Consider the following 27066-nt stretch of genomic DNA (forward strand, 5'->3'; position numbering starts at 1 on the left):
TACTAAGCTAAGCAGTACAATAACTTCTCCGCAGGATGTGGAAACCTTGCAAGAAGATCTGAAAAAATTAATGGGGTGGGCAACTACATGGCAAATGAGGTTTAATGTAGAAAAATACGAATGCAATCTATACATTAGGGGGAGAACCTCTGGGGGAATCTAGGATGGAAAAGGACCTGGGGGTCCTAGTAGATGATAGGCTCAGCAACGGCATGCAATGCCAAGCTGCTGCTAACAAAGCAAACAGAATATTGGCATGCATTAAAAAAGGGATTAACTCCAGGGGAAAAGATGATAATTTGATCACTCTACAAGACTTCGGCCACACCTAGAGTATGCTGTTCAGTTCTGGGCACCAATCTTCAGGAAGGATGTACAGGAAATGGAGCGAGTACAAAGAAGGGCAACAAAGCTAATAACGGGTCTAGAGGATATTAGTTATGAAGAAAGGTTGCGAGCACTGAATTTATTCTCCCTGGAGAAGAGTTGCTTGAGAGGAAATATCATTTCAATTTACAAATACTGTACTGGTGACCCCACAATAGGGATAAAACGTTTTTGCGGAACGGAGTTTAACAAGACACGTGGCCACACATTAAAATTAAAAAAAAAGAGGTTTAACATTAAAGTACGTAGAGGGTTCTTTACTATAAAAGTGGCAAGGATGTGGAATTCTCTTCCACAGGCGGTGGACTCAGTGGGGGCATCGATAGTTTCAAAAAACTATTAGATAAGCACCTGAACGAACACAACATACAAGGATATACAAGCTAATACTGACATATAATCACATACATTGTTTGGACTTGATGGGCTTGTTTCTTTTTTCAACCTCACCTACTATGTAACTATGTAGTTTTTGTGCACATGTAAAAGTAGGTAAATACTTTTTGTATGCATAACTGAATAGGTCATTCCTCAATAAATATTGTATTACCTGTAATATACATTATATTGTATAGCTGATAACATTTGAGGAATGCAATATTCAGCATGTAGGTTGCACTATCAGGAGATTAAGAAACAGGTTGAATAATCAATTGGGTGCCATAATGAGTAGTAAAAGAACCAATGTGTCTAAACATTTTGTTGCCACACACAATTCAGAAGTAACCTCTTTAAAGATATAGAGTATAGAGAAGATTGTAAGGGCAGAAAAAGGTGGGGGATACATTTTATAAACTGTGCAGGAGAGTTTTTTTTTCTCTAAACAACAGTATTCCATCTGGTATGAACTTTGAATGTGATGTTACTCACCCCCCCCCCCCCCTCCCCCTGCACAGCTGAGAATTGAGTAGGTATCAAGAGGGAGAAACAGAAAAAAAAACTTTTTTTTATATTTTGCTATAATTAAATAGTGCTTTTCCGGGCTCTAACCACTTAAGCCCCAAACCATTTGGCTGGCCAAAGACCAGAGCACTTTTTGCGATTTGGCACTGCGTCGCTTTAACTGACAATTGCGCGGTCGTGCAACGTGGCTCCCAAACAAAATTGACGTCATTTTGTTCCCACAAATAGAGCTTTCTTTTGGTGGTGTTTGATCAGCTTTGCGGTTTTTATTTTTTGCGCTATAAACAAAAAAATTGCGATAATTTTGAAAGAAACGCATTATTTTTTTAACTTTTTGCTATAATAAATATCCTCCAAATATATATAAAAAACAAAAAAAAAATTCTCAGTTTAGGCCGATACGTACTCTTCTACGTATTTTTGGTAAAAAAAATCGAATAAAAAAAAAAATCGCAATAAGCGTGTATTGATTGGTTTGGCGGTTTTTATCGTGACTGCTACATTATGGCGGACAGATTGGACACTTTTGGCATGATTTTGGGACCATATACATTTATACAGAGATCGGTGCAATTAAAAATGCATTGATTACTGTGTAAATGTGACTGGCAGTGAAGGAGTTAACCACTAGGTGGCGCTGTAGGGGTTACGTGTGTCCTATGGAATGATTCTAACTGTGGGGGGAGGGGCTGTGTGTGACACATCACTGATCACCGCTCCCGATTACAGGAGCTGTGATCAGTAACAGTGTCACTAGGCAGAACAGGGAAATGCTTGTTTACATTAGCATTTCCCCTGTTCTTCCTTTTCGTGAGACGATCGCAGGTATCCCCGCGGACATCGAGTCCGCGGGACCTGCGATTGTGCCCACAAAGCTCCCGGCGGGCGCGCGCATGCCTGCCTCTTAAAGGGCAACGTACATTCTGCCTGTACGTGCCCTTCTGCCGCAGTATATCTGCGTCTGGGCGGGAAGCGGCTAATGTAAAACTATAGGCAAAACTTTTTTTTCATTTTGGATAGAGCAAGTGAAGGTTATAACCCCTGTCAGATTTTTTTTCTTGCCATCTGTGTCCCATAGCAGATATTTCTCTTCACTTCCTGTCCCAAAGCCAAACAGGAAGTGAAAGGAAATCTCTGAAAATTAAGGGAATTCCTTGGGGACCCCAGGCCACCAGAACTAGTGTCCCCATTGGAAAATTTCCCATCTATTACTTTTCTGGGAACAACCCAAAATCTGAGATTTTCTTTTACTTTCAATGATAAATGTAAACAGGACACATAGAATGGGTCAATCTTCTTAACAAGGGCACAGGTATCAATAAAAAGTGGCAAGCGTTCCAGTTCCTCTGTACTAAAAAGTTTTGGCTTCAGTTATACTTTAAGTGAGGATTTATAGATCCTTTTTTATTTTTTGGTGGAGTATGTCTCTAGTTATGGTACTTGTTTGTATTCATTTCGATAAGTAGGAGGAAGAGTTAAGTTTAACACTATAGCAGGCTGTATTTTAGCAGTTCTACATATAAATGTGTTTAAATCGAATGATCATATGGGAATATTAATGTTTCCGTATAATGATGTATGGGTAGTGTCTGTCATTCTCTGACAAAGCTGTGCCTAGTGAAAAACATGTCAGAAGAAAATGTATTCTTGCTGGCTATTTTAAAAAAAAAGAATGATTATTTTGCATCTTGTTGTGTGGCATTCCTATTGTCGATTGATTGCTTAGGTGGAAACGAGCCAAGCCAGCACCAGGGATTTGACTGTAGAATGTGGAGCCTGATCTTGCCTGGAACAGCACGAAATTTGGTGGCAAGTTATGCTTAAGGAAAAAAATCAGAGTTTGTTGTCCTGGTCAATGATCTGAGTGAGTGACTTCATGATCAAAGCTTTGTAATGCCGCTTACACGCGATCGGACTTTCCGGCGGACCAGAGTCCATCAGACAATTAGATCGTGTGTGTGCTCCAGCAAACTTTTTCTTCCCCAAAGTCCAGCGGACCTAGATTTAAAACATGTTTTAAATCTTTCTGCCGAAAGTCCCCTGGACCAAGTTCCTGTCGGGAAGTCCGCTCGTCTGTATGCTGGTCTGACGGACCAACTATGATGCAACGGCAACTACAGCACCTGCCCGCGAGAAAGCTACAGGGTAGGTCTGGTATGGATTTTAAGGGTAACCCCCTACGCCAAAAAAACGGCGTGGAGGTCCCCCCAAAATCCATACCAGGCCCTTATCCTTGCACGCAGCCCGGCCGGTCAGGAAAGGGGGTGAGGACGAGCGAGCGCCCCTGCTGAACTGTACCAGGCCGCATGCCCTCAACATGGGGGGGGGGTGGGTGCTTTGGGGAAGGGAGGCGACCTGCAGCCCCCCACTCCAAAGCACTTTGTCCCCATGTTGATGAGGACAAGGGCCTCTTCCCAACAACCCTGGCCGTTGGTTGTCCGGGTCTGCGGGCGGGGGACTTATCGGAATGCAGGAGCCCCCTTTAATATTTGGGATCTCGGCCCCCCACCCTATATGAATGAGTATGGGGTATATCGCACCCCTAACCATTCACCTGGGGGAAAAAGCTTCAATAAAAAAAAAACACACTCCCGGGGTCTTCTTCCGACTTTGGGGATCTTCTTCCGACTTCTCCACGCTTTCCGGTTCTTCTCGCTGGGCTCTTCCGCTATCTTCTGCCCTTTTGCCACTCTTTTGCTAGTGGAGAAGCCCAGCTTTCTCCTTCGCCGTCTTCTTCTGTTCTTCCGATGTTGACACGACGCTCTCTCCCACTGTAATACCGTGGATACGGTGCACGGCAACTTATAAAGGCATAAGGGAATGATCACCGGGTGATGTCAGACAGTGACCCGGCCCCTTATGACGTCACAGTCCCAGCATGCCCTGGGACTGACCATCAGAAAATCTGACAACCAACCATTGTCTGCGGAAAAAGTACTAGCATGTCATTTAACATTTGTTGGCAGAAAGTTGGACAACAATTGTCAAAAGGAGCGTACTAACGGTCAGATTTTAGGTCGACAGTCTGTCAACAGACAATCCCCTGCCAACAATCGCATCGTGTGTACGAGGCTTTAGAGTTCAAAGGAAAGAAATTAAATTCACTTTTAAGATGCGAGAAAGAGTGGCTGGAGTCAATGTACCCAGATATGAAATAGCAAAATTGAGCCCATTTGAAGGGGAAATGGGGTTTTAACACCTCAACCAAAGAGGATGGGTTATATAAAATAATACGTAGTTGAAATATGCTGGTTTTTTATGTCAATGATTACCCAGGATCAGACTGCAGACAATGGAGTTGGATCTAAAAGTTCAGAGTAAAGGTATATAAGTGACAATAAAAATAAGTGGAGAGAGATGGCACCTTTAGTGGGTAATGACGGATATAGTAAAGCAGTGAAAAAAGTGTGTGTCAGCCCAATGGTCAACCTATTGTTGGATGCTATTGATATGCATTTGCATAGTAATCCATCAGCAACTGGTTCACTGTTTTACTTTTTCCAAGCCCTCATGAAGGGGCAGAGGTACAGCCCCCAATACAAGCCGTTTTTCACAAATATTTTTAAACACTGAAATAGTCTTGTATTTGGACTTCAACATTATAGTCCAGGGGTGTCCAAACTTTTTTCAAAGAGGACCAGATTTGATGAAGTGAACATGCTTGGGGGCCGACCATTTTGTCTGACATTCTTTAAACCATTAAAATTCGGTCTAAGTGTGTTCGTCCGAGCACTAATACACGGCCCAACAAGAATTGAGCGCCGACAGACATACATGAGAAACTCCTGTTTCTATCGACGGCCTCTTTAATTGAAAGTCCCGCCTCCTGTGATGGACAAAACAGTTGTCCAATGGCAGTGCTGGAGACGGGACTTCCTTTTACACAGGACGCTGTGTAAACAGGAAATACTCCTGTATCCACGGCACTCGTCCCGCCCCCTCCATGGCAGCCAGCATATCTATCTTTTGTGGCCCCCAGCGCTCGGGGATTCGTTGGGGGCCACAAAAGATATATATGTCAACATTACCAGGCGGGACGTCCGAAACCGGAACCGCAGGCCGGACTTGCCTGTTATAGTCTAAATTACTCATCCCTTCCACAAGTCAAGGTGATTTTGGATACACAATGTGTAGAAATCCAGGATTGCCAGTCTCTATATTATTGTACTATTATCATAAAATTGGATGACAACAACCGCCTAAGGTAAACATAGAAAGATTCTTCAGGGCTTCAGCGCCTTTTATTCACTGTCAATGTGACTAACATAATTGATCCAAACACTTACTGTGAGAGAGCCTTGCCCCGACACACTGCTGCCACATTGGCATCTCCATGCAGGATCAAGGTGGCTGTTTTGTGGAACACTTCCATCGAACAGGCTGTTAGCTCTGCCAAGCTTCGTATTGCTGATTCATGAATATCCTGACACAAGACAAAAATGCTTTTTAATTCTAACCGCATATATTGTCTAGTGTTTGTAATTTTACAAAAAAAGGTCTGAGACTTGACAAACTGAAGACATGCTACAGATATAAAGATAACTTAGCACACTTATCAAGTAGCCATAAAAAATAAAAATAAAATAATAATAATTACACTGTTTAACAATTTGTTTTAAAAAACAGGGTTTTTTGTCACATGCATTTGTAAATATACATGGAAGCCACATTGCCTCATGAAGCTCCCTCCCTAATCTAGGCCCTTCAATGTGCACCTTACATTAAATTTGTAGCAAAGTCCACTTTTTAACTTATTTTTAGCCTAAAAATAAGGCATACCTGTAGGTAGAGTGAATATCTCTTAAACCTGCATTGTTTAGAAGACATTCACACTGCATGCAGCCAGTGACGTCACAGACGAATACCCTCTGAAGGGACAGCATACCCATAACGTACCTTCAGAGCTCTGTGCTGCGGCTGCGATTCCCACGCACATGTGTGGGAGTGATGTCGTCGAGTCTCGGCCAATCATACAGCCAAAGCCCACAATCCCAGAATGAAGACCAGGTGAAGATGGAATCTCTGGCAGCGGTGACAGCGCACCACTGGAGGGCTTCGTTTTAAGGTAAGTATGCCATAATGTGCTAGTATGCGGTGCATGCTAGCATATTATAGCATTACCTTCCAGGTGGATTTGTTTTGCTCTTTAAGGACTTTACTACTGCTTTAAAAAAAGCTAGTTATATAAATTAATTAGAGTGGTTGTCATTTTTGTATCAAATGCTACAACGGTGGCTGGAGACTGTCAGAGACTGGGCACACATACCAAAAGACTGATAAACACGTGCTACATTTGAAAAATAAGTTAAGCAACCTGTCAGCAAAAAATATGCTCTTTGGATACCTCCACAGTGTATTTTTGAGCTTCCTCCTCCTCAGTATTTTGCTCCTCAGCCGCAATCTTCTTCTCCTCTTCCTCCACTTTACTTATCCACCTGTACGCAGCTTTCCTTGCCTGAAACATCAAAATATGACAGCTCGTGAAACTGATACAAGGAAGCAGAAATCAATCAAGAGGTTAACTGAGGAAACTAAGCTGGGAGCCCAAAGGGTCCGTTTGGAAAGAGATTAACTATGTCCGGAGAGCACAAAGCTCCTGTGACAGTTTTAATTGAGTCAGCACAAAATGATAAATGAAGTGAGCTCTCACAGCAGCTGAAACATAAGAAGAAATCTATCAAGGAGGATACTGACACCTAGTGGACTAATGAGACACAGGCAAGTTTTCCCAGATGGAATTTACTGCCACTTTCAGGGACCTTTCACACATTCAAAGTAATGTGTGTTTTTGATGTATGTTCCCGCTGTACATTTTAAACAAAATTATGAACTCATTATTAGCAATATGTGCTTTTATATGCCATTCTGTGCATTCTGAAAAAAGGACAAGTAATAAGCATTCTCCACGATGCAGATGTTTCCAAAATCTTGCATTAAGTAAATCTAAATTCCTAAAATGTGTTGGCTGCACTAGTTTTTCTTTTCTCAGGCTTTCTTTTCTTTATTTTCACCTGATGGTTCTGCCAGTAAAACACCTTTTCTCCTAGGGTGACAATGAGGGAGCAGCATTGTGACTCTAGGCTGCTCACTCCTGAATTGATATACACATGCAGTATGCTCTATTTTTAAATTTACCAAGCTACAGACCATGGATGTCAGTGAACTAACTACATAAAAATAATACGATTTGTATTTGAAATGTTTTTTATGCAGTAAAATTCACATTATGTTCTGCAGGAAAACAAATTAGAGTAAATCGATCTTTATGCTCAGAGTGGAATAGAAGCATCAAATAAAATATATAAATAAAGGATTTGTGAGAATAGCTAGCTAGAACTTGGAGAGACTGACACATAGGGTTTGATTTATTAAAACTGGAGAGTGCAAAATCTGGTTCAGCTGTGCATGATAGCCAATCAACATCTTCACTTTGTTCAATTAAATTTTGACAAAAAAAAACCAAAAAACTGGAAGCTGATTGGTGTCTATGCAGAGCTGCACCAGATTTTGCATTCCAATTTTGTTAAATCAATCCCCTGGTATCAAAATTCAGATGTTAGACATGCAAATAAAGTTTTTTCAACTTAGAAAATCCGAGCTCTTTCTGCCCCCACTGCAAAAGACATATTGGTTAGAGATGCCACACGAAGATGAAAGATGTTGCCAAAGCTTTGATTTGGCACTCTTAAACACAGGAACATGACGATAACGCTATCTGCTCACAATGTCTAAAGCCCTGCACACACTATCAGATTTTCTGCTGATTTTTTCTTCAGATTTACCAAAACCATGTAGTGCAAGGGCCTGCTTGATTGCATAGACATTGAAACTTCTAAGGTTTGACCTCATATTATATGGTTTTGGTAAATCTGCAGGAAAAAAAAATCAGCAGAAAATCTGACAGTGTGTATGGGGTTTTAGGCTAATTTTAATACTTCAAAAATCTGTGAATTGCAAACCCTTTCTATAGGGTTACAGGCTCCTGTTCCAATTAAATATATTTCCTGTCATAGAACATAAGGTAGCATTTATACCCCATGATGTGACTTATTTTCTTTTTCACTCTTCCCTGCTTTGTATCCAGTCCTTCCATTTTCTCCAATTCTCCTTTCTATTCCCAGTTTCTAATCTCTCCTGAAAATCTTTCTGCCTATATTTTTTCTTCTTGAATATCCTTGATAACACTTTATTGGAATCACAATCTGAATTGAAATATAACAACAGAGCTGCACTTAATATTCATAATTCAAGTGCTTTCATCTTGCAATCAACACTTTGTCTTTTTAAGTGATTCATGGATAAGATAAGCTATTGCCTGATAGTTTAACACCTGCTGTGCGCCACAATGTACATGAAATACATTCTCTTGATAATAATACCTTGAAGCATCGCTATTGTCTTTTGCTGTACTCTTTACTGCTTTATATTTTCAAAATAAAAACCTTACTGCTATGTAATAAGAATAAATAATAATAATTCTTACTAAAAAATCAGATCTGCATCAAAATGAACCCCGTACACAGTCTAAGGCTGTCCACACACAAGTTATTTTATTTCATTCAACCCGCTGGTTGAATGAAAATGACTCCATTCCCTCATCCACACACTCAATGTCGGATGTGGGAATCCCTTCCACTGAGCCTTTGTATTTTGACAGCAGGGAGATTTCTGTCAGAATAACACTTATTAGCACCACCGGACTGACCGAGGGAACCGGTACAACCAGCCTGCACATGCATTATTTCAAATTCGACTGGTCCCCGATGCACCGGGTAAATTTCGACCCATGTATGGTCGGCTGAATGCAGCCTCTCTCAACCAGAGTTCTGTGGAACCCTAGGGTTCCTTCAGAGGTTGTTAGGGATTCCCTGAGCGATAACAAAAGTCTTTCTCTTAGATAAGCAACTACTGGCAACCATGATCTTTTTAGCTACAGTGAGGAACAAAAAGTATTTGATCCCCTGCTGATTTTGTATGTTTGCCCACTGACAAAGAAATGATCAGTCTATAATTTTAAGGGTAGGTTTATTTTAACAATGAGAAACAGAATAACAACAACAAAAAAATCCTGAAAAATGCATTTCAAAAAAGTTATAAAGTGATCTGCATTTTAGTAAGTGAAATAAGTAATTGACCCCTTCGCAAAACATGACTAAGTACTTGGTGTCAAAACTCTTGTTGGCAATCAGAGGTCAGACGTTTCTTGTAGTTGGCCACCAGGTTTGCACACATCTCAGGAGGGATTTTGTCCCACTCCTCTGTGCAGATTCTCTCCAAGTCATTAAGGTTTTGAGGCTGATGTATAGTAATTCAAACCTTTAGCTCCCTCCACATATTTTCTATGGGATTAAGCTCCGGAGACCAGCTAGGCCACTCCAGGATCTTAATGTGCTTCTTCTTGAGCCACTCCTTTATTGCCTTGGCCATGTGTTTCTGGTCATTGTCATGTTGGAATACCCATCCATGACCCATTTTCAATGCCCTGGCTGAGGGAAGGAAGTTCTCACCCAAGATTTAACGGTATATGGCCCCGTCCATTGTTCCTTTAATGCGGTGAAGTTATCCTGTCCCCTTAGCAGAAAAACACCCAAAAGCATAATATTTCCACCTCCATGTTTGACAGTGGGGATGGTGTTCTTGGGGTCATAGGCAGCATCCCTTCTCTTCCAAACACAGCGAGTTGAGTTGATGCCAAAGAGCTTGATTTTGGTCTCATCTGACCACAACACTTTCACCCAGCTCTCCTCTGAATCATTCAGATGTTCATTAGCAAACTTCAGGACGGACCTGTACATGTGCTTTCTTGAGCAGGGGGACCTTTCGGGCACTGCAGGATTTCAGTCCTTCACAACGTAGTCTGTTACTATTGTTTCCTTGGTGACTATGGTCCCAGCTGCCTTAAGATTATTGACAAGATTGTCACCATTCTCATGATCATTGAAAATTCCACGAGGTGAGATCTTGCAGCTCCAGACCAAGGGAGATTGACAGTTATTTTGTGTTTCTTCCATTTTATTTTAAAGTTTATTTTAACAGTGTCTCTCACTATTAAAATAAATCTACCATTAAAATTATAGACTGATCATTTCTTTGTCAGTGGGCAAACGTACAAAATCAGCAGCAGATCAAATACTTTTTTCTCTCACTGTACCTGTAAGAGGGGACTCTTCCCAATGATCACAAAATGTAAGGAGCATTCTGTAGCTATAGTAATTATTAGCAGAGGTCATCTGAGACAAACAACTTTTCAAGAGCTTCGCCATGTTAAAAAGGCTGGTTTAGGGGCTTATTCACAGCAAGTACCAATGCACAGACAAAAAAAATGCTTTTGTTTCCTTTGCTGTCATTTCACACTACAGCATTGCTGTGATGCAATTTCCCTTCATGTCTTAAAATCCCCTGAACCTTGGCCATGTCCTACAAGACCACACTTCTTTATAAAAAAAAAAAAAAAAAAAGGTGTTGCAACATCAAAATACATATATAAATAAGATCAAATTCTGATCTAATTTGGGAAAGTTATGCAACAAAGTGTTTATGGCTAGTATTAATCTAAGCATACATATACAGTACATATCCTGGAAATGCACTTACATTTGTAAGTTTCTCTGGTCTCATGGAAATGTGCAAGCCTTGAAACAAAACTGCAAACTCTTGAATGAAGTCTTCATCACCTGTGAGGAGAGGAAAGGTATATATGAGGCCAAGTATCAAGGTACATAATGGACATGAGAAATTAGAATTGTTTGTTGTGTGCACATTGTGTTTATCTATTGTTGTGACTTAGATGAGCATCAGATCACATTTTATGGCAAATTACTGCAGAAAACCTGTTTATTTCCAAACAATTCACAATTTTCTTGCCCAGTTTAGGCTACATTCACAAGGGTTCCAAGGGGGGGTGTCGCCAATCCCTTTCAATGCTTGTGCTCCTAGGTTTAAAGGGTGTAGTACATGTTCAGCATACAGATTTTTTTCAGTGCAAGCCAATGGAGCCAGAGTAATGTGGTCACTGTACGCTCCTCTCCATCCGGTGTCCATATAAATGAAGGGTCTCTTTTAAAAAGTAGTGAAAAAGTTTGCAAATGTAGTTTATGTTCTACTTGCTTTGGAACTTCAAATAAAGAGCTCTATTCATTCCAATTTATAAAAAAAGAAGGCCAGAAGAGAGAAGCTTGGTCATGTGACCTGTTAAAGTCATGTGATAGGCCTATCCTCCAGCCATAGTATTTCAAAACAGTGTAATGAAGGCAAAGTGTGGACCAAACTGTGCCATGTCTAGCTGTGCCCCGGATCATGTATATACACGTGATCCTGCACCTCTGTTTGCAGGGGGCTCGTGCGCCGCTTCTGCTGTGATTATTTACAGCAGAAGCAGATCTGCTGGTGCTGGGCACTTGATGTTCCCGGCACCCATCTATCATTGGGCAGAGACTCAGAACAAAGCTTTGCCTATGGAAACAAGGCAGAGTTCTGACAGGGGGGAAAAATATGGATTCTGTGTTCTTGCAAAGCAGGGATTAACCACTTGGCGCCCATACTACATCTATTGATGTCATGTGCTTTCGGTGGTTATATCTGAATGATGCCTGAGGCCACAGACATCATTCAGATATCGGCATTTTCAGCCGGCGATTCCCTGCACCATAAGAACGATCATAGCGCCCCCCCTCCCGCCGCCCTCCGGTGCTTGTACCGACTCACAGCTTCCATCGGTGAGTCGGTCACAGGATCCGCCGGCCCCCGCAAGTTACCATAGAGATTTCCGGTGGACCACATCGTCCCCGGAGTCTCTATGATCATTCGGAGGCCGGGCGTGATGTTATGACGTCACGCCCGGCCTCTGTATTCAAATTAACGGCGCCGATCTGGCTAGGAAGCCAGGATCGTTTTTTTGTTTTTTTTTATTCTTCCCAGCCTAGAGGTGAGATATGGGGTCTTATTGACCCCATATCTCACTGCAAATATGTCCGATCATGCCATATTCCTATTACAAGGGATGTTTACATTCCTTGTAATAGGAATAAAAGTAATAATTTTTTTTTGTGTGTCAAACAAAAAAAAATAAAAATGTAAAGCGCCCCTGTCCCCGTGAGCTCGTACACAGAAGCGAACCCATACGTAAGTCCCGCCCACATATGAAAACGGTGTTCAAACCACACATGTGAGGTATCACCGCGAACGTTAGAGCGAAAGCAATAATTCTAGCTCTAGACCTCCTCTGTAACCCAAAACATGTAACCAGTAAAAAAAAAATTAAGTGTTGCCTATGGGGATTTTTAAATACCAAAGTTTGGCGCCATTCCACGAGCGCGTGCAATTTTGAAGTGTGACATATTGGGTATCTATTTACTCGGCGTATCCTCCTCTTTCACATTATGCAAAAAAATTGGGCTAACTTTACTGTTTTTTTATTTTTTTTAAGCATGAAAGTTTTTTTTTGAAAAAAACGTGTTCGAAAAATTGCTGCGCAAATACCGTGCGAGATAAAAAGTTGCAACGACCGCCATTGTATTCTCTAGGGTCTTTGCTTAAAAAACATATATAATGTTTTGGGGTTCTATGTCATTTTCTAGCAAAAAAATTAGGAATTTTACATGTAAGAGAGAAATGTCAGAATTGGCCTGGTCGCGAAGTGGTTAAAATCCATCTCTTCCCCTAGTAAAAGCAGCACACGTAGTAAACAAGAACACTGGCTAGGCACACAGTTAACCCTTTGATTGCCCTAGAGCAGGGATATGCAATTAGCGGACCTCCAGCTGTTGCTAAACTACAAGTCCCATCATGCCTCTGCCTCTGGCTGTCATGCTTGTGGCTCTAAGAGTCTTGCTATGCCTCATGGGAATTGTAGTTCTGCAACAGCTGGAGGTCCGCTAATTGCATATCCCTGCGCTAGAGGTTAAATCCCTTCCCAGCCAGTGCCATTAGTACAGTGACAGTGCATATTTTTAGCACTGATCACTGCATTAGTGTCACTGGTTCCTGCAAAGTGTCAAGTGTCCAATTGTCCACTGCAATACCGCTGTCCCACTATAAATTGCTGATTGCGCCATTACTAGTATAAAATGAAATAAATAAAAATTCCAGTATCTATCCCATAGTTTGTAGATGCTATAACGTTTGTGTAAAACAATCAATATATTGAGATTTTTTTTTTTTACCAAAAACATGTAGCAGAATACATACTGGCCTAAATTTATGAAGAAATTTGAGTTTTTACTTTTTGTTTATAAAAAATAAAAAAATTACATAATTTTATTTGGGTACAGCGTTTGTATGACTGCACAATTGTCAGTTAAAGTAACGCAGTGCCGCATCGCAAAAAGTGGCCTGGTCATGAAGGAGGGGATAAATCTTCCAGAGGTAAAGTGGTTAACTAACACACTTGACAAATCATTCCCTGCAAATGATTGTTCTCAAGAAATATTAATTATGCAAATTGCTATCTAGAGCACAGGGAATTTACCACGTGAAAGGTATCTGCTACAAATCATCAGAAACAGCTGCTTTCAATAACTATGGTATAGAGATTCTCCATCACCTCCTGTTCTGGTGGCACAGTTTTCACTAGAACCTCTGTAAACTTTTCTTTACGCGTTGGCGGTAAAGCTATTTTTAGAGGCCATTTACTGTCGTTTTAGCTGCACGTTTCAGCTGCTAGTGGGGCGCTTTCAACCCCTGCCAGCGGCCGAAAAAGGGTTAAAAGCGCCCACAAAGCTGATTTGGCAGCACTGGTGATTGATTTCAATGGCAGGGGCGTTTTAGGAGCAGTGTATTCACTTTTTTTCCCGTACTGCAAGTGCACCGCCCCAGTGTGCAAGGTCTCGGGCTTTCACACTGGGATGGCAGGGGAGGCATTTTTCAGGCGCTTTACAGGTGCCATTTTTACACCTTTAGTGCCTGAAAAACGTCTCAGTGTGAAAGTAGCCTTAAAGTGGTTGTAAACTCTCCCCCACAACTTTGTCCCATGTAAATCAGCATAAAAAACCCAAATGAACACTGCTTGTAGATATCTCCTTACTTGCTTAGTATTGTTGTAATCCTTTATGTTCTTTAGAATGACGTCACTGAGCATGCCCAGATCTCCCCTGATTTACGGCACACTCTGTGTACTTTGTCTATCTATTATCAGGACATCCTACGGCACACAACACTGAAATCCCAGGAGACTGCAGAATCATTCAGAGCTTCCTCCTACACCCCATGTGACCATGTGACATCACATGCAGTGTAAAGCAGGGCATGGGACAGCATTACTGCAGTCTTATCAGCTGAAGCTGATAAGACTGACAAAGGCAAATACTAGATAATCGGCACAAGTAAATACTATGAAATAAAACAAGTCAGCTAAGAACAGGGAAGCAGGGTTGCCATAGAAACGTTGGATTGAGAAGGAGGCTTGGTTAACAGCACAGGAAGTGCTCAATGTAAGGGCGGAAATACACTCCACTGTGAACTACAATACTTAAGATGGTGCTGCCTAACCCCTGGAAACAAGTTTTTTAAAGTTTCTTTAAACAGTAAGTAATATGCGATTTGGGCTGGGTTACAGTAGCTATAGTTTGATAATTACTTATTATAATAGACTAAACTAAAAGAAGCATCAGAGTGGGAGAGTTTACTTCCTCTTTAAAGTAGAAAAATGTTTTTTTTCTTTTAGTTTTGGATAGAGTGGAGAGGGATTAATTAGACCACCTGTCAGTTTGGATTGCAGTTTCTGCCCCCATTAGGGAGATTCATCCTCTCTGGTCCTGTTTATCATTGTTATTGAAAGTGAAAGTAAAAGAAAATCCCAAATTTTGTGTTGTTCCCAGAAAAGTAACAGAGGGGAAATATTCCAATGGGTACACTAGTTCTGGTGACCTGGGGGTCCCCACAGAATTCCCTTCATTTCTAGGGATTTCCTCTCACTTTCTACTTGGCCACCAATCAGTGAGACCTTCTCTTCCTGATTGGCCAAAGTGCCAGGCGTCCCTATTGGATGCTCAGCGCTTTGGCGGAAGTGTAACAGAGGAAGTGAGAGGGGAGGAGACGGTGCAGAAGAGGACAAGGTAAGCACCGATCTATCCGTGGGGAGGGGGGGTTTTTGTGTCCTGTGATCCACTCGGGAGGGAGGGATGGTAGCGATGTGTCCAGGGAGGGACACTGGCTGCATTTGATGGGCACACTGGCAGCGTTTGATGATTTTTTTTCAAAAATGTTTTGCGCCCCCCCCCCCCAAAAAAAAAATTTGAGCACCAGCCGCCACAGAAGAAGACACTGGGGTTTAAATACTAAAGCTGGAGAGTGCAGATTCAGGCTCACTTCTGCATAGAAGCCAATCAGCTTCTAACCTCAGCTTGTTCAATTAATCTTTGGCAAAAAAAAAAACAGGCAGCTGATTGGTTTCTGTGCAGAAGTGACCCGGAATTTGCACTCTCCAGCTTTAGTAAATAAACCCCATTGCCAAGGTACACAATACCCACTTCACAATTATGTGCCACTTTGTGTTTGTCTATCACATAAAATTCCAATAAAATACATTTACGTTTTTGGTTGCAACATGACAAATGTGGAAAATTTCAAGGGGGTGTGAATACTTTTTCAAGGCACTGTTGTTGTGTATGGGAGAGAATTCATTCTGGAACTAAGGCATGCTGAGATTTCACACAAAGCTGCATATGTCTCTTGTGCATTAAAAAGCTTGCCTGATAGCATTTTTTTGAGAGCAGGTAAAGTTTCACTCTAATTGATTTAACCAGTCTCAGCAACAAAGAATCCTAAAAATGATTTTAACATGTTCATAAGCTAACCCACGTTAGATATGGTCTGTGCATTTTGCCTTCAATGATGCTTATAAAAGCAGAATGTTTTATATTTACAGAAAATACATTGTTTGATTTCAATTTTTTTGATCTTATGGTCGTCCTTGGCTAAATCTCGATCCCCAATGCAATAAGCTTTTTGGGACTGTGAAAGATACTGTTGTAATTTATGCTTATGCAGTCATTATTAGTTTAGTCCTATTAATAGATAATTGGTACATTGTATTCCCTTGCCATCACCATCAGAATTGTAAAAGACTCCGTGTTCAAATTTCTGTGTCAGTTGTCAAGTCTAACCCCATAGAGACCCTTAAATCCTCAGCCCAGACTGTATATTGAGTTTCAACTTCTTATCAAGTCATGATTAAGGGCTCATTCACACCACAACACTGTGCACTGCGACATGTTAAACAGCTCATTCAAACATAACAGGCTGAATTCCATCACAGTGCGATGCAAGGGACAGGCTGCATTCCGCTGCATTGCATATGAATGTTAGAGGTGCATTGTATTGCCATTCACAATGAATGACACAACAGCAAACCAACGTATATAACATGCTTTGTGGTAACATGTGCCAAGCAATGGTGTGAATCAGTCCCAAGTCTCATTATTTTATTGCATTAAACACAGTTTATTATTCAACTGTAAAATGCCAGAACCTTTACTGCTTACTGAAGTTCTCAAATTTGAAAGCTGTATGAAGAAGCAGGAACTCAGGGAGGGGGTCGCTTTTAATCTTGACTTGGGAAGAGGTCAACTCTCCATGTAGGGTCTAGCCTAGGATCCAAAGAGGCTCCATGGGGACTGATCTGAAGACTAACAAGACATCTGAAGGCACCACAAGGTCATTGCACTTCAGAGCTGTTTTTCTTACAATTGTTTAAGAACAGATCAGGTTTATTTCAGCACCCTCCACATCGACTCCCCTTATGTACATATACAATAGCACCAGTATGTGCCCATAGATATGCTGTCCACCAGATATGCACTGAGGGAACAAAAGATGCGCAATTCAGAAACATTACCCTTCTCCACATCATCTTCATCATCAAATTCTTCCAATGAGAAAACTTCCTTTAAGGATTCTAAGTCCAGTTTGAGTTTTGCCAGCTCTTCCCCTGACAGAGCACCAAGGATGGACTTTACCTGGGAATAACAAAGACGGAATATAAATGCTATATTAACTAATACAGAAAATAAAACACAAAGCAACTCTAGACAATCCGTAAAAAAAACATAAAATTGCCATGGCCTACTAGGACAGGATGCAGGTAGGTGAAAGGAACCAGCAACTTGTTTAGGATGATTATCTGTATTAGGGTCTTTTCAGTGATGATCCGCCCCGTGGATATCCGCTAACTCAGCAGGGATCGCTCCATCGATCCCCGCTGAGCAGGAAGATGACAGCTCGGTCTCTGCACACTGCGCCGGGACAGACCTGTCAGAGCGCCGCTTTCTCCTATGGGAGATCGGATGACGACGGACCCCAGTGTCCGTCGTCACCCGATCTGATCCTCAGACGGATGGAAAAGTAGGTTTTTCCTCCGTCACACTTTTTCGGATCAGAGTGGGTCGGATGTCAGTGGACATGTCACCGCTGACATCCAACGCTCCATAGACCTCTATCGAGCATCCGTTCAGGTCCGCCTGAAAAACTGACAGGTGGACCTGAACAGATCAGCCATGTGAAAGAGGTCTACTCTTATCTTTTTTACTGCTGCTACATAGACCTACATGCTCTTTTCTAATTTGTTTTTAATTGCACCTGTCAGTATGGGGGTGGAGAGTGTATATACATTTGAAAGAGTCCATTCTATATTAGGCTATTTGCCAAAATATCTACGATAAGCAGTTTTTATTATCCTGCAGCTGAATAAAGATTTCAACACGGATGTATGATTTGCCGGTTCCCTTCATTTATCTGCAGTCTGTTCGGGTGAATGGAGGACACTTGGAGCCAGAGCACCAATTATCCAGATTCCTTGCATTGCTAATCTAGGACCCTGAAGTGAGCGCTGCACCTGTGTTCCTTATCAACTAGGATAGGATATAATTGTTCAAAATCAGCAAGCCTGTGTAGTATAGCTTTAACATGACTTCTACATAATGCACTTCATTTAGATTCAGCAGGTATGAGGATCACATAACATGCAGCTCAGCCAGCAAATCGTTATATTGCACATTTACAGGTTCAAAAATTGAGCAATTGAGGACTAGAATAAAAAAATCACTGGATACCACAGGGATTTAACAAACAGGATAGACAGCTGCTCAGGATTGCAGCTTATCAATCATTAGATGTGGTGGCTGTATTCGTTTTCTTTTTTTAGGCTTTTCCCCCCCTCTGTTTTCCCTGCTGATCTAGCCAGTAACACTCCTCCTGTATTAGAGTGCCCCCACTCGGAATTATTGAGCACACGGGGCACCTTTGGAGCATTGTCAGTTTGGGGGAGGGGAGTGTTAGATGTACAAGCAGATTTAAATACAGTAACAAATTAAAGCCAAACTACAGCTAACACCAGCAGGAGGATTTTTTTTTCTTTTCAATACATTTTTTTGTTGGTTGGAGACTAATCATACAGGATTATCTTTGACATAGGGGTGTTTTTTTTTTTTTACATGTTTATGGCGCTAAGCTTTAAAGCAGGGAATACATTAAAGCGTTTTTTTTTTTTTTTTTTGCACTCTGGAAGGTAATGTCATAATGTATGCATCACATTAATGTTAAACTTTCCTTAAAACAAAGCCCTTCCAGCGCCGAGATGTCAGAGCTACATGTGCTCTGAACTTAACCCGTCTTGCTTCCGAGTTTGCGGACTCCAACTCAGTGACTGGCCGGAGCTGCAATGACGTTACTACCAAGCATGCGCACGTGACCCGCCGTTTATGGCACAGGGCTCTGAAGGAATGCCCATGTGGTCGTTCCTTCCGAGCGCATGCGCCAGTGATGTCACTGGCTGCATGGCTGCATGTACAGTAAATAACTCCTAAACACTGCACGTTTAGGAGATATTTACACTACCCTATAAGTAAGCCTTATTTTAGGCTTACGTAGAAAAAAAGAGTCAGAGATGGGAGTTTACTTCCACTTTAAGGTAAAAAAAATATTTGACTTCATAGCCATTTTAAGATACCCATACATGTCCACACATACATTTGTTAAAATGTATGTCTGGGAACAATAATAAAAAAAAAAGCAGTACATCTCTGCACCATATGCACGTTTCTTTATGCCGTTTCACTTCAAAAACACTGCAAGTAGAGAAAAATACCATTTGATCTTGACAACCCTGTCTCTGCTGCACTGAAATTACAAGCAATGTTGTCAGCCCTGCCTGAATTCTCCCCTGTACTGAGAATCAAGCAGCCCATACATTAGTCATTTGTTTTTTGTTCAACCAGCAGCTTGAACGAAAAAAAGGGCTTGATTTACACATCCACATATTCGAGGTGGTTGGGAGAATCTCTCCCCTTGAGCATTTGTATTCTGACAGTGGGGATACTTCCCTGTACACCGATCAGCGCTGCTGGCTATACCCAGCGGTGCTGATAGAGCTAGCAAAAAGCCAACAGGCGATTGTACAAAAGTTAGTCAGCAGATCGACTTCTGTAAAGCCAATGGATTGAAATTGAGACAGTCTATGCTGAACTGTATGGCTTTTAATCCACGTATGGCCAGTTTTACTGAGAATATAGATAAAGTGGGCTTACAGAGATGAGTTGAGGGGGAGGTAATGATGTCATCAGAAGGTTTAATATTCCAGCAGAGGAAAACTGCTTGGGATTTCGGTGCAGCACAGGCAGTGTTGTCAGGACCAATCTGTATCTTTCTATGCTTGTCAGCACAAGACAGACAGTAGAAGCTCACTAGATTTCTGGCAGGTCCACCGGGTATTTTTATGTACTTGCAGTGAAACAAAAAAAAGTGCACATATTTCAAAGATTTTCTAAATATGTTTTTATGTCCAAATATACACTTTAAAGTGGTTGCAAACTCCCCCTCACAATTTTATCTCATTGTAATCCTCATGAAAAAACACTCATGGTTGCTGCTAATAACTCTCATTACTTGTTTGGTTTTTCTGTAATCCATCCCGTTTTGATTAACGACATCACCAGTGCTTTCCTTTCCTTGATTCACGGCACGCTCCGTGTACCATCAATCCATTGACACGCTGCCATAAATGGGATTTCCTCTCCCAGTGGCACAGCCATTTAAGCTCCCGAGACTGCAGTGTTTTCTATTTCCTGGTGCTCTCCATGTGACCGTGTGATGTCATTTGGGGGGATAAACCTTGTCAATCAGGCTGCAATCTAGAGTGGCAATCAACTGCAGCAGGACTGACAGGCAATGAGCGGCGATGCTTATCCATTAGTAATTCAGCAAACTCGGCAATGATCGGCGGTAGTCGTGGGAACATCGGATTGAGAAGGAGGCTTGGCTATTCCACTATGGCGCATGTGCGAGATTGCGGCAAAGGGAAACATGAAAGGGCAGAAATCAGACTCAGATAACAGTACTGAAGATGGTGCCACCTTATTCAGGAAGAAATAGCTTTTCAAAGTAAAAAAAAAAGTAATAGGCGATTGTGGCTGGATTAGGTTATGTGATGCTTGCTAACAAGTGATTAGAACAAATTAGATGAAAAGCACCACAGGGATTGCAGGGTTTACTTCCTTTTTAAGCCTGCCTACCCTGACCCTACATTTAAAAAAAGTGTCCATAAGCATGTAAATGTATAAACCTGGTGGGAGATAAATAGATATAGTTAATGTGTGAACAGATTCCTCTCCCTCCCGCAACCAAATACCCTATTATTTCTTATGGGGAAATCCGCTTTGGATTACCAGCATGTTTCTGGAACGAATTATGCTTGCAATTCAATGTTTTAAAGTACTTGAAAGGACAACAATTGTTTTATGATAAACCATTCTGAATTACTTGTGAAGAAGCCATGTTAAAATATTACTGCACACCTGGGACCCTTTTTGTATAATTTATTTGCCTTCCAAATTGTGTGTGTGCGTAAACATTAACACAGTTTCTTCATAGTATTTTTATACGTGTAATGTAAATTGAGGACATTTTCATTCCTGGTGTTAATCAAATAAAGGGGGAATGAGCACTTATGCCCCATACACACGGTCAGAAATTCCGATGGAAAAAGTCTGATCGGTTTATGTTATCGGAAAATCCAATCGTGTGTGGGCTCTATTGGATTTCTTCCAGCGGAATTTCGTATGGAAAAAGGCTGAGAGTTGGAACAAAATCCGATCTGACTTTTTCGATCGTGTGTAGAGAATTCCTACGGGCAAAATGGCATGCATGCTCTGAATAAATTACGAGACGAAAGCTATTGGCTACTGTCCTCTTTATAGTCCTGTCGTATGTGATTTATGTCACCTCATTCTGAACGGTTTTCTGACAACTTTGTCCGACCGTGTGTAGTTTCTGCCAAAATCCGTCTGAAAAAATCCAACGGATTTTGTGGTCGGAATGTCCGACCATGTGTACAGAGCATTAGAGTTAAAATGTTTTTTATAATTTTTTAAAATGCATGTTGATGGTATGGAAATAAACTTTATTTTTAAGTACTATGTTGTAATGTCTTGTGACGGTACCGGGAAAATCCTATTTGCCCCCAAAATCCTCTTTTTCTCTTTTCTTCATAGTAAATAAAGATGATTCCAGTGCAATTGCCGAAATGCAACAAGATGAGTGTTAAAGTGATACTAAACACATACTGTTTAATTTATATTATCCCTTCTACTTCTGTATGTGGATGATGACACTATAATTATTTTATGTAAAAAAACAACCCATCTAAGTACCTTATTCCAAATCGATATACAGCTGTCCCATGACCCAGCCTGTCTGCAGGGAAACATAAGCAGGAGGAGCTTCTAGTCCTCTGCTGCTGGTCACACGTTCAAAATAAAATAAAAAAACAGCCTTTGGAATACAGAGTAAAAAATAAATAAATAATATCAATAAACCATTTTAAATTGGCATACAAATACAGCATTTCACAAAAGTGAGTACGCCCCTCACATTTTTTATAAATATTTTATTATACCTTTTCATGTGACAACACTGAAGAAGTGACACTTTCCTACAATGTAAAGTAGTGAGTGTACAGCTTGTATAACAGAGTAAATTTGCTGTCCACTCAAAATAATTCAACACACAGCCATTAATATCTAAACCACTGGCAACAAAAGTGAGTAATTTGCATATATGTGAACCCAGAATCTGCTTTTAACGTCTTTAATTACAAGTTCATTCCCAGAGCTGTGGTATGAAAAATGACACCCCCAGTATCTGTTAGCTTTCCATAACTGTGTACAAGTATCTCACCAAATATGCAATTTATTACAAGCTTTATAACAGGCTGCAAGGTACTGAAGCTCAATTTCTGTGCATGCTTCTGGGGGAAATTAACCAAGTAGAGGTGTCCTAGGATAAGGATCCTGTTAAAACACTGTTAGTGTTGCATTTAAAATTATTTTGAATGTATTGGGCAGTTTTGGAGAAATATGGCTGGCTGCAGATAAGAAAGTAATTTTCAATAACAAATTACAAAAAGGCAGGTTTGTAAAATATATAAAGCATATTAGATCTTGAAAAAGTAGCTTTTGGAAATGTAATTGTGCATACTGATCTGCAGAGACTGAAATAAACTTAGGGTATATACCTTTCCCTCACTTTCCTTGGACAACAGCTCCAAAGCCTCAAGGTGAGACAGGCCCTGGAAATCATCGAACAACAGGCCGTAGTGCGCTCGTCGCTCTGTCTCTGTTGTAACGTCACTGCTGACACGCTGTTCCTCTTTCTCCTTTGCTTCCCTTAACACCTAAAAGGGCATCAGAACAGATAATGTAGGATGATAATCCATGGAAGAAAAATTAGTAAAATGCTTATTTAACCACTTAAAGACTGGACTGTGTCACCCCCTTCATGCCCAGGCTATTTTTCAGATTTTAGCACGTTCCCACTTTAAATGACAATTACTCAGTCATTAAACACTGTACCCAAATGAATGTTATATTTTTTGACACAGATAGAGCTTTCTTATAGTGGTATTTAAATCACCACTGGATTTTTTTTTATTGGGAAAAAGACTGAACATTTTGCAAAAAAATAAAAATAAAAAGTAATCTTTTTTCATAAATTTAGGCCCCAATATATACTGCTACATTTCTTTAGTAAAAATAACCCAAATCAAAGTATATTATTAGCCTGTGTGAAAGTTATAAAGTCTGTAAACCATGCAATATATATTTAAAAATCGATCAGTCCTGATGTACTGACTACCTATCTCAATTCTTGAGGTCCTAACAAATACTCCCCAAATGACCCCTTTTTGGAAAGTAGGCAATCCAAGTTATTAGGCAAGTGGCATGGTGAATTATGTGAAGTTGTATTGGGACGTAGCAGCTGCACAGACACAGCTGTTGCTCCCAATCTGATATCTGTGTGGTTGTGCGTCCCCGATCTCATATTGTCTGTGTTTGGGCTTTGCACCCACACAGATGTCAGACTGCGAACATCGGCTGTGTCCATGCAGCTACTGTGTCCCAAAAGACATGAATAGAACTGCCTGCATGGGGATGCGTTAACACCTGCACATCCTCATGCAGGTAAACATGGTCCTCGGACAGGATACGCATTGATGCACCCAGAGTAAATGAGGCTCTATGATGACACTGGGACTGGTGTCTTGGTGTGCAGGGACACTGGGCCTGGCTGCACTGGGGTGGTGAGTGTGTAAAGGCTTATTTACACTTATGACAGGGGGAGGGGGGTTGGCGGTAAAGCCCCACAGCGGAGCTGCATTTTTATTGGCCAACAACCGCTCCCCCTTAGCTAGGAAGGTAGCGGCTGGTGTGCACACATACCACAGCAGAAACCATTCCCTCCATAGTGTTTGGTGGGCACTACCATTTGCTGAGTTCATTCAAGTGGGACTGCGCTGTAACTGCCTTGCATCCCCAGCAGTCTAGAATTTAGGGGGGGGGGGGGGGAACAGGCAATACAATGCCTTTGCACCTCCTTTTAAATGCTCTTTGGTGAGTGATTCAAACATGGATCCCTCTTCAGAGAGCACAGTCCATGTGAATGAGCCCTTAATTCTTTTTTCAATTGTATATTTTACAATGTAATTTTTTTTACATAAAAAAAAAATCACTTTCACTCGAGCACTGCAGTGCAATGTCACTATGATGACATTGTACTGCTCTGGCGGATGATGCGTTAATGGCATACTGTGTCTCTGATCACTAACAACCAGAGCAGTACAATGTCACCATAGTGACATTGCACTGCTCTTGTGACAGTGGCAGATAGCTTTTCTTTATTTTTTCAGTGTATAGTACAGTGCCAAGAGATTTCAGACAGCAGGGTTGCAGCCTGTGTTTATATGTGTAATTGCTGTTATTGGGGGGGGCGTGGCCTGACGCGAATGGCGGCGGACGTGTAGTTGAGGAGCTCCCGCCGGTCACGGAGCAATCCGTCGCCATCCACCTGCCAACGAGCACAATCTGCCCAGAAAATTGTTGCGCCCGGTCCGCGCTGTGCCGCCACGGGGTCCTGGACGATTTTCCCTCGGAATTGAGGCCTCCAGCCGCCCGGACCTGCCACTAGTTTCTCCGCCGGCCGCCGCCATCTTGGGCCTCCGGGATCGCCTGAAGCCATCGGAGCCACGCCGGCGGGTGAGGTAAGGGGCTGTCATCGGTCCCCTCCAGTTGTCTCCCCCCCCCGCCCGGATCCTATTTGGGGTGGTTTCGAGCTTCCGCGGCCCTCGGGGGGCCCGCGGCCGGCCCCGGCCTAATGCGGCCTACTGAGGCCTGAGGATCCCCAGGGTTTCCTGCAACTGCTGCCCAGAAACGTGCTCCGCGGATGTTTTGGCTCGCATCTGCGGTCTGCCTGCTTGAAAACCCCCCCTCACGGAGGATTGCTTTAGTAGACTTATCTCTCTGCTTGTGGTCCCCCATCCACCTTTGATTGTGACCCCAGCCTGCTCTCCTGGTCCACTACTCCAGGCATCCCCTGCAGCCCTCTGCACACAGACTCTGCTCTGGCTCCCTTGTCTATTCATTTACTCTACTGCAGCAGGGGACTGACCACTTTACATTCCTTCTACCTGGATGATCCTTTAATCCTCTCAGATACTCAGCCACTATACCCCACAGAATTGCTACGGCGGGGGTCACCTTGATCTATCTCAAGATTGTACCTATAGAACCACGTTCTGCTTTATATGCAAGCCCCCCTGAATGATCTGGACTTTCACCTCTAAAGACCTGCCCCCACGTATGGAGAGGTAGGTCGGGCCTATACTCAGCTCCTGGCTCCCCCGGCCCTTCTTTCGGACAGTAAACCGGACTATACACAGCACCATGGGGAAAGACAAGCCCAAAGCACACAAGAGTGGCAATAACCGTCACCCGGGAGGGGATCTCGATGATTATTTTGGCCATGGACGGTCGTCCTCTCAGCACCGACCGGCATCCAAAGGGACGCCGGCCCCTCCATCCCCGGCACGCTCTGAATCAGCTCTGCAGTCTCAGGTGCGTCCCCACAGCCTGCTCTCACACTCTGAGGACACTGCCCTCTCCCCCAGGCTTACCAGAAGCCGCTCTAATGCCTCCCTAGGATCGGGGGATGGATGGGACATGGAATCGCAGATTAGATCTCTGCACAGCTACATGAGGTCTCTACCCACCAAAGCTGACTTTGAACACTGTGTACTCCGGATCGAGGAAACATACCGCAAGGAAATCTCTGACTTGAGAAAAGATGTGGGGGTGCGCTTTGATGATGTGGATAGCACAGTAGATAGCCTGCGGGACACTGTACAATCACATGATCGGATCCTCAATACCCACACTGTCCTGCTTCAGCAGCTCTCATACCAACAGGACGACCTCGAAAATCGCAGTCGCCGCAACAACATCCGTATACGGGGGATACCCGAGTCGGTTGACCCCAAAAACCTGCCTGCAGCTGTGACGACTATCTTCAACCAACTGCTCCAACGACCCAAGGATGACCCGATCGAATTGGACCGGGTGCACCGTACATCGGGTCCCCGTACCCCTGACCCCTCCTTCATTCGTGACACGTTGTGCCGTGTCCATTTCTACAAAATAAAGGAGAACATTATGAGGGCCGCCAGCACGCAGCAGTCGATCCTCTTTAATGACGCACCCATCATGCTCCTTCCTGATCTCTCTCGCCAAACACTGGCTTTGCGGAAATCCCTACGACCCCTCACGCAACTCCTGCAAGCAAGACAGATCAAATACCAATGGCGTTTCCCGTTCCATCTTCGAGTGCACCACGCGGGTAAAACCGCTGTATTTCGTACGTTGGGGGACCTGCCTACATTTCTTAGTACGCTTGAACTGCCCCAAGTTGCCCTGCCTGACTGGCCGTTTGCACCGACCACTCCAGGTCTACCCTACACCCCGCAATGGCAGAAGCAAGGACGCAAGCGCACCACTCGGTCCCCGCAGCTTCAGGATCCCAACGACTGACCCGATCCAGTGGGCCCCCCGGGCCTGTTTTCTCCTCCCGCCGCTGGGGCCTTCCCCTGTGATGGCCTTGGACCCGTATGGGTCGAATATCTCACATGTTGATTAACCCTTTTGTTTACAGGTTTTTTGCATATCTTTTACAACCCCCGTTGCTGTGTTCCCCTCCCCCCTTTCCCTATAGTTGGGGTTATCCGTTGTGCTGATAGTTCCTGGACTGATCTCAAGACTTGTCTTTGCAACCCACTGTATACAACGGTCCCCTCCGTGTTGCCCTTGACATACTTTATGATTATTGTTTTGTTTAATCTGATCCCTTTGTTGGGCCTATTGCATGTTCTTCCCCCTATGACTCATAGATGTTCTCTATTTTATGCCGGTTTACAATTGCATTTATTGATGACCACTAAGATGTTTATGCTTACTATGTTCT

The 27066-nt window shown here is 42.5% G+C and overlaps 1 protein-coding gene across 2 annotated transcripts in view; it reads right to left on the minus strand.

The window, feature by feature from the left end:
* The window catches only part of FAM114A2 (family with sequence similarity 114 member A2), a 92294-nt gene that overhangs the window by 24732 nt on the left and 40496 nt on the right, over nt 1–27066 (minus strand). For both annotated transcript variants that reach the window (XM_077468362.1, XM_077468361.1), the window contains exons 7-11: nt 22793–22951; nt 17123–17243; nt 10885–10964; nt 6635–6745; nt 5577–5713 (exon numbers count right to left, since the gene is read on the minus strand). In XM_077468362.1, coding sequence (XP_077324488.1) covers nt 5577–5713; nt 6635–6745; nt 10885–10964; nt 17123–17243; nt 22793–22951 — 608 coding nt within the window. The remainder of the gene's footprint in view (nt 1–5576; nt 5714–6634; nt 6746–10884; nt 10965–17122; nt 17244–22792; nt 22952–27066) is intronic.

The sequence above is a fragment of the Lithobates pipiens genome, unplaced genomic scaffold (assembly GCF_037356315.1).
Source record: "Lithobates pipiens isolate NorthernLeopardFrog02 unplaced genomic scaffold, aLitPip1_a1.2 Scaffold_8, whole genome shotgun sequence".
Classification (NCBI taxonomy): Eukaryota; Metazoa; Chordata; class Amphibia; order Anura; family Ranidae; genus Lithobates; species Lithobates pipiens.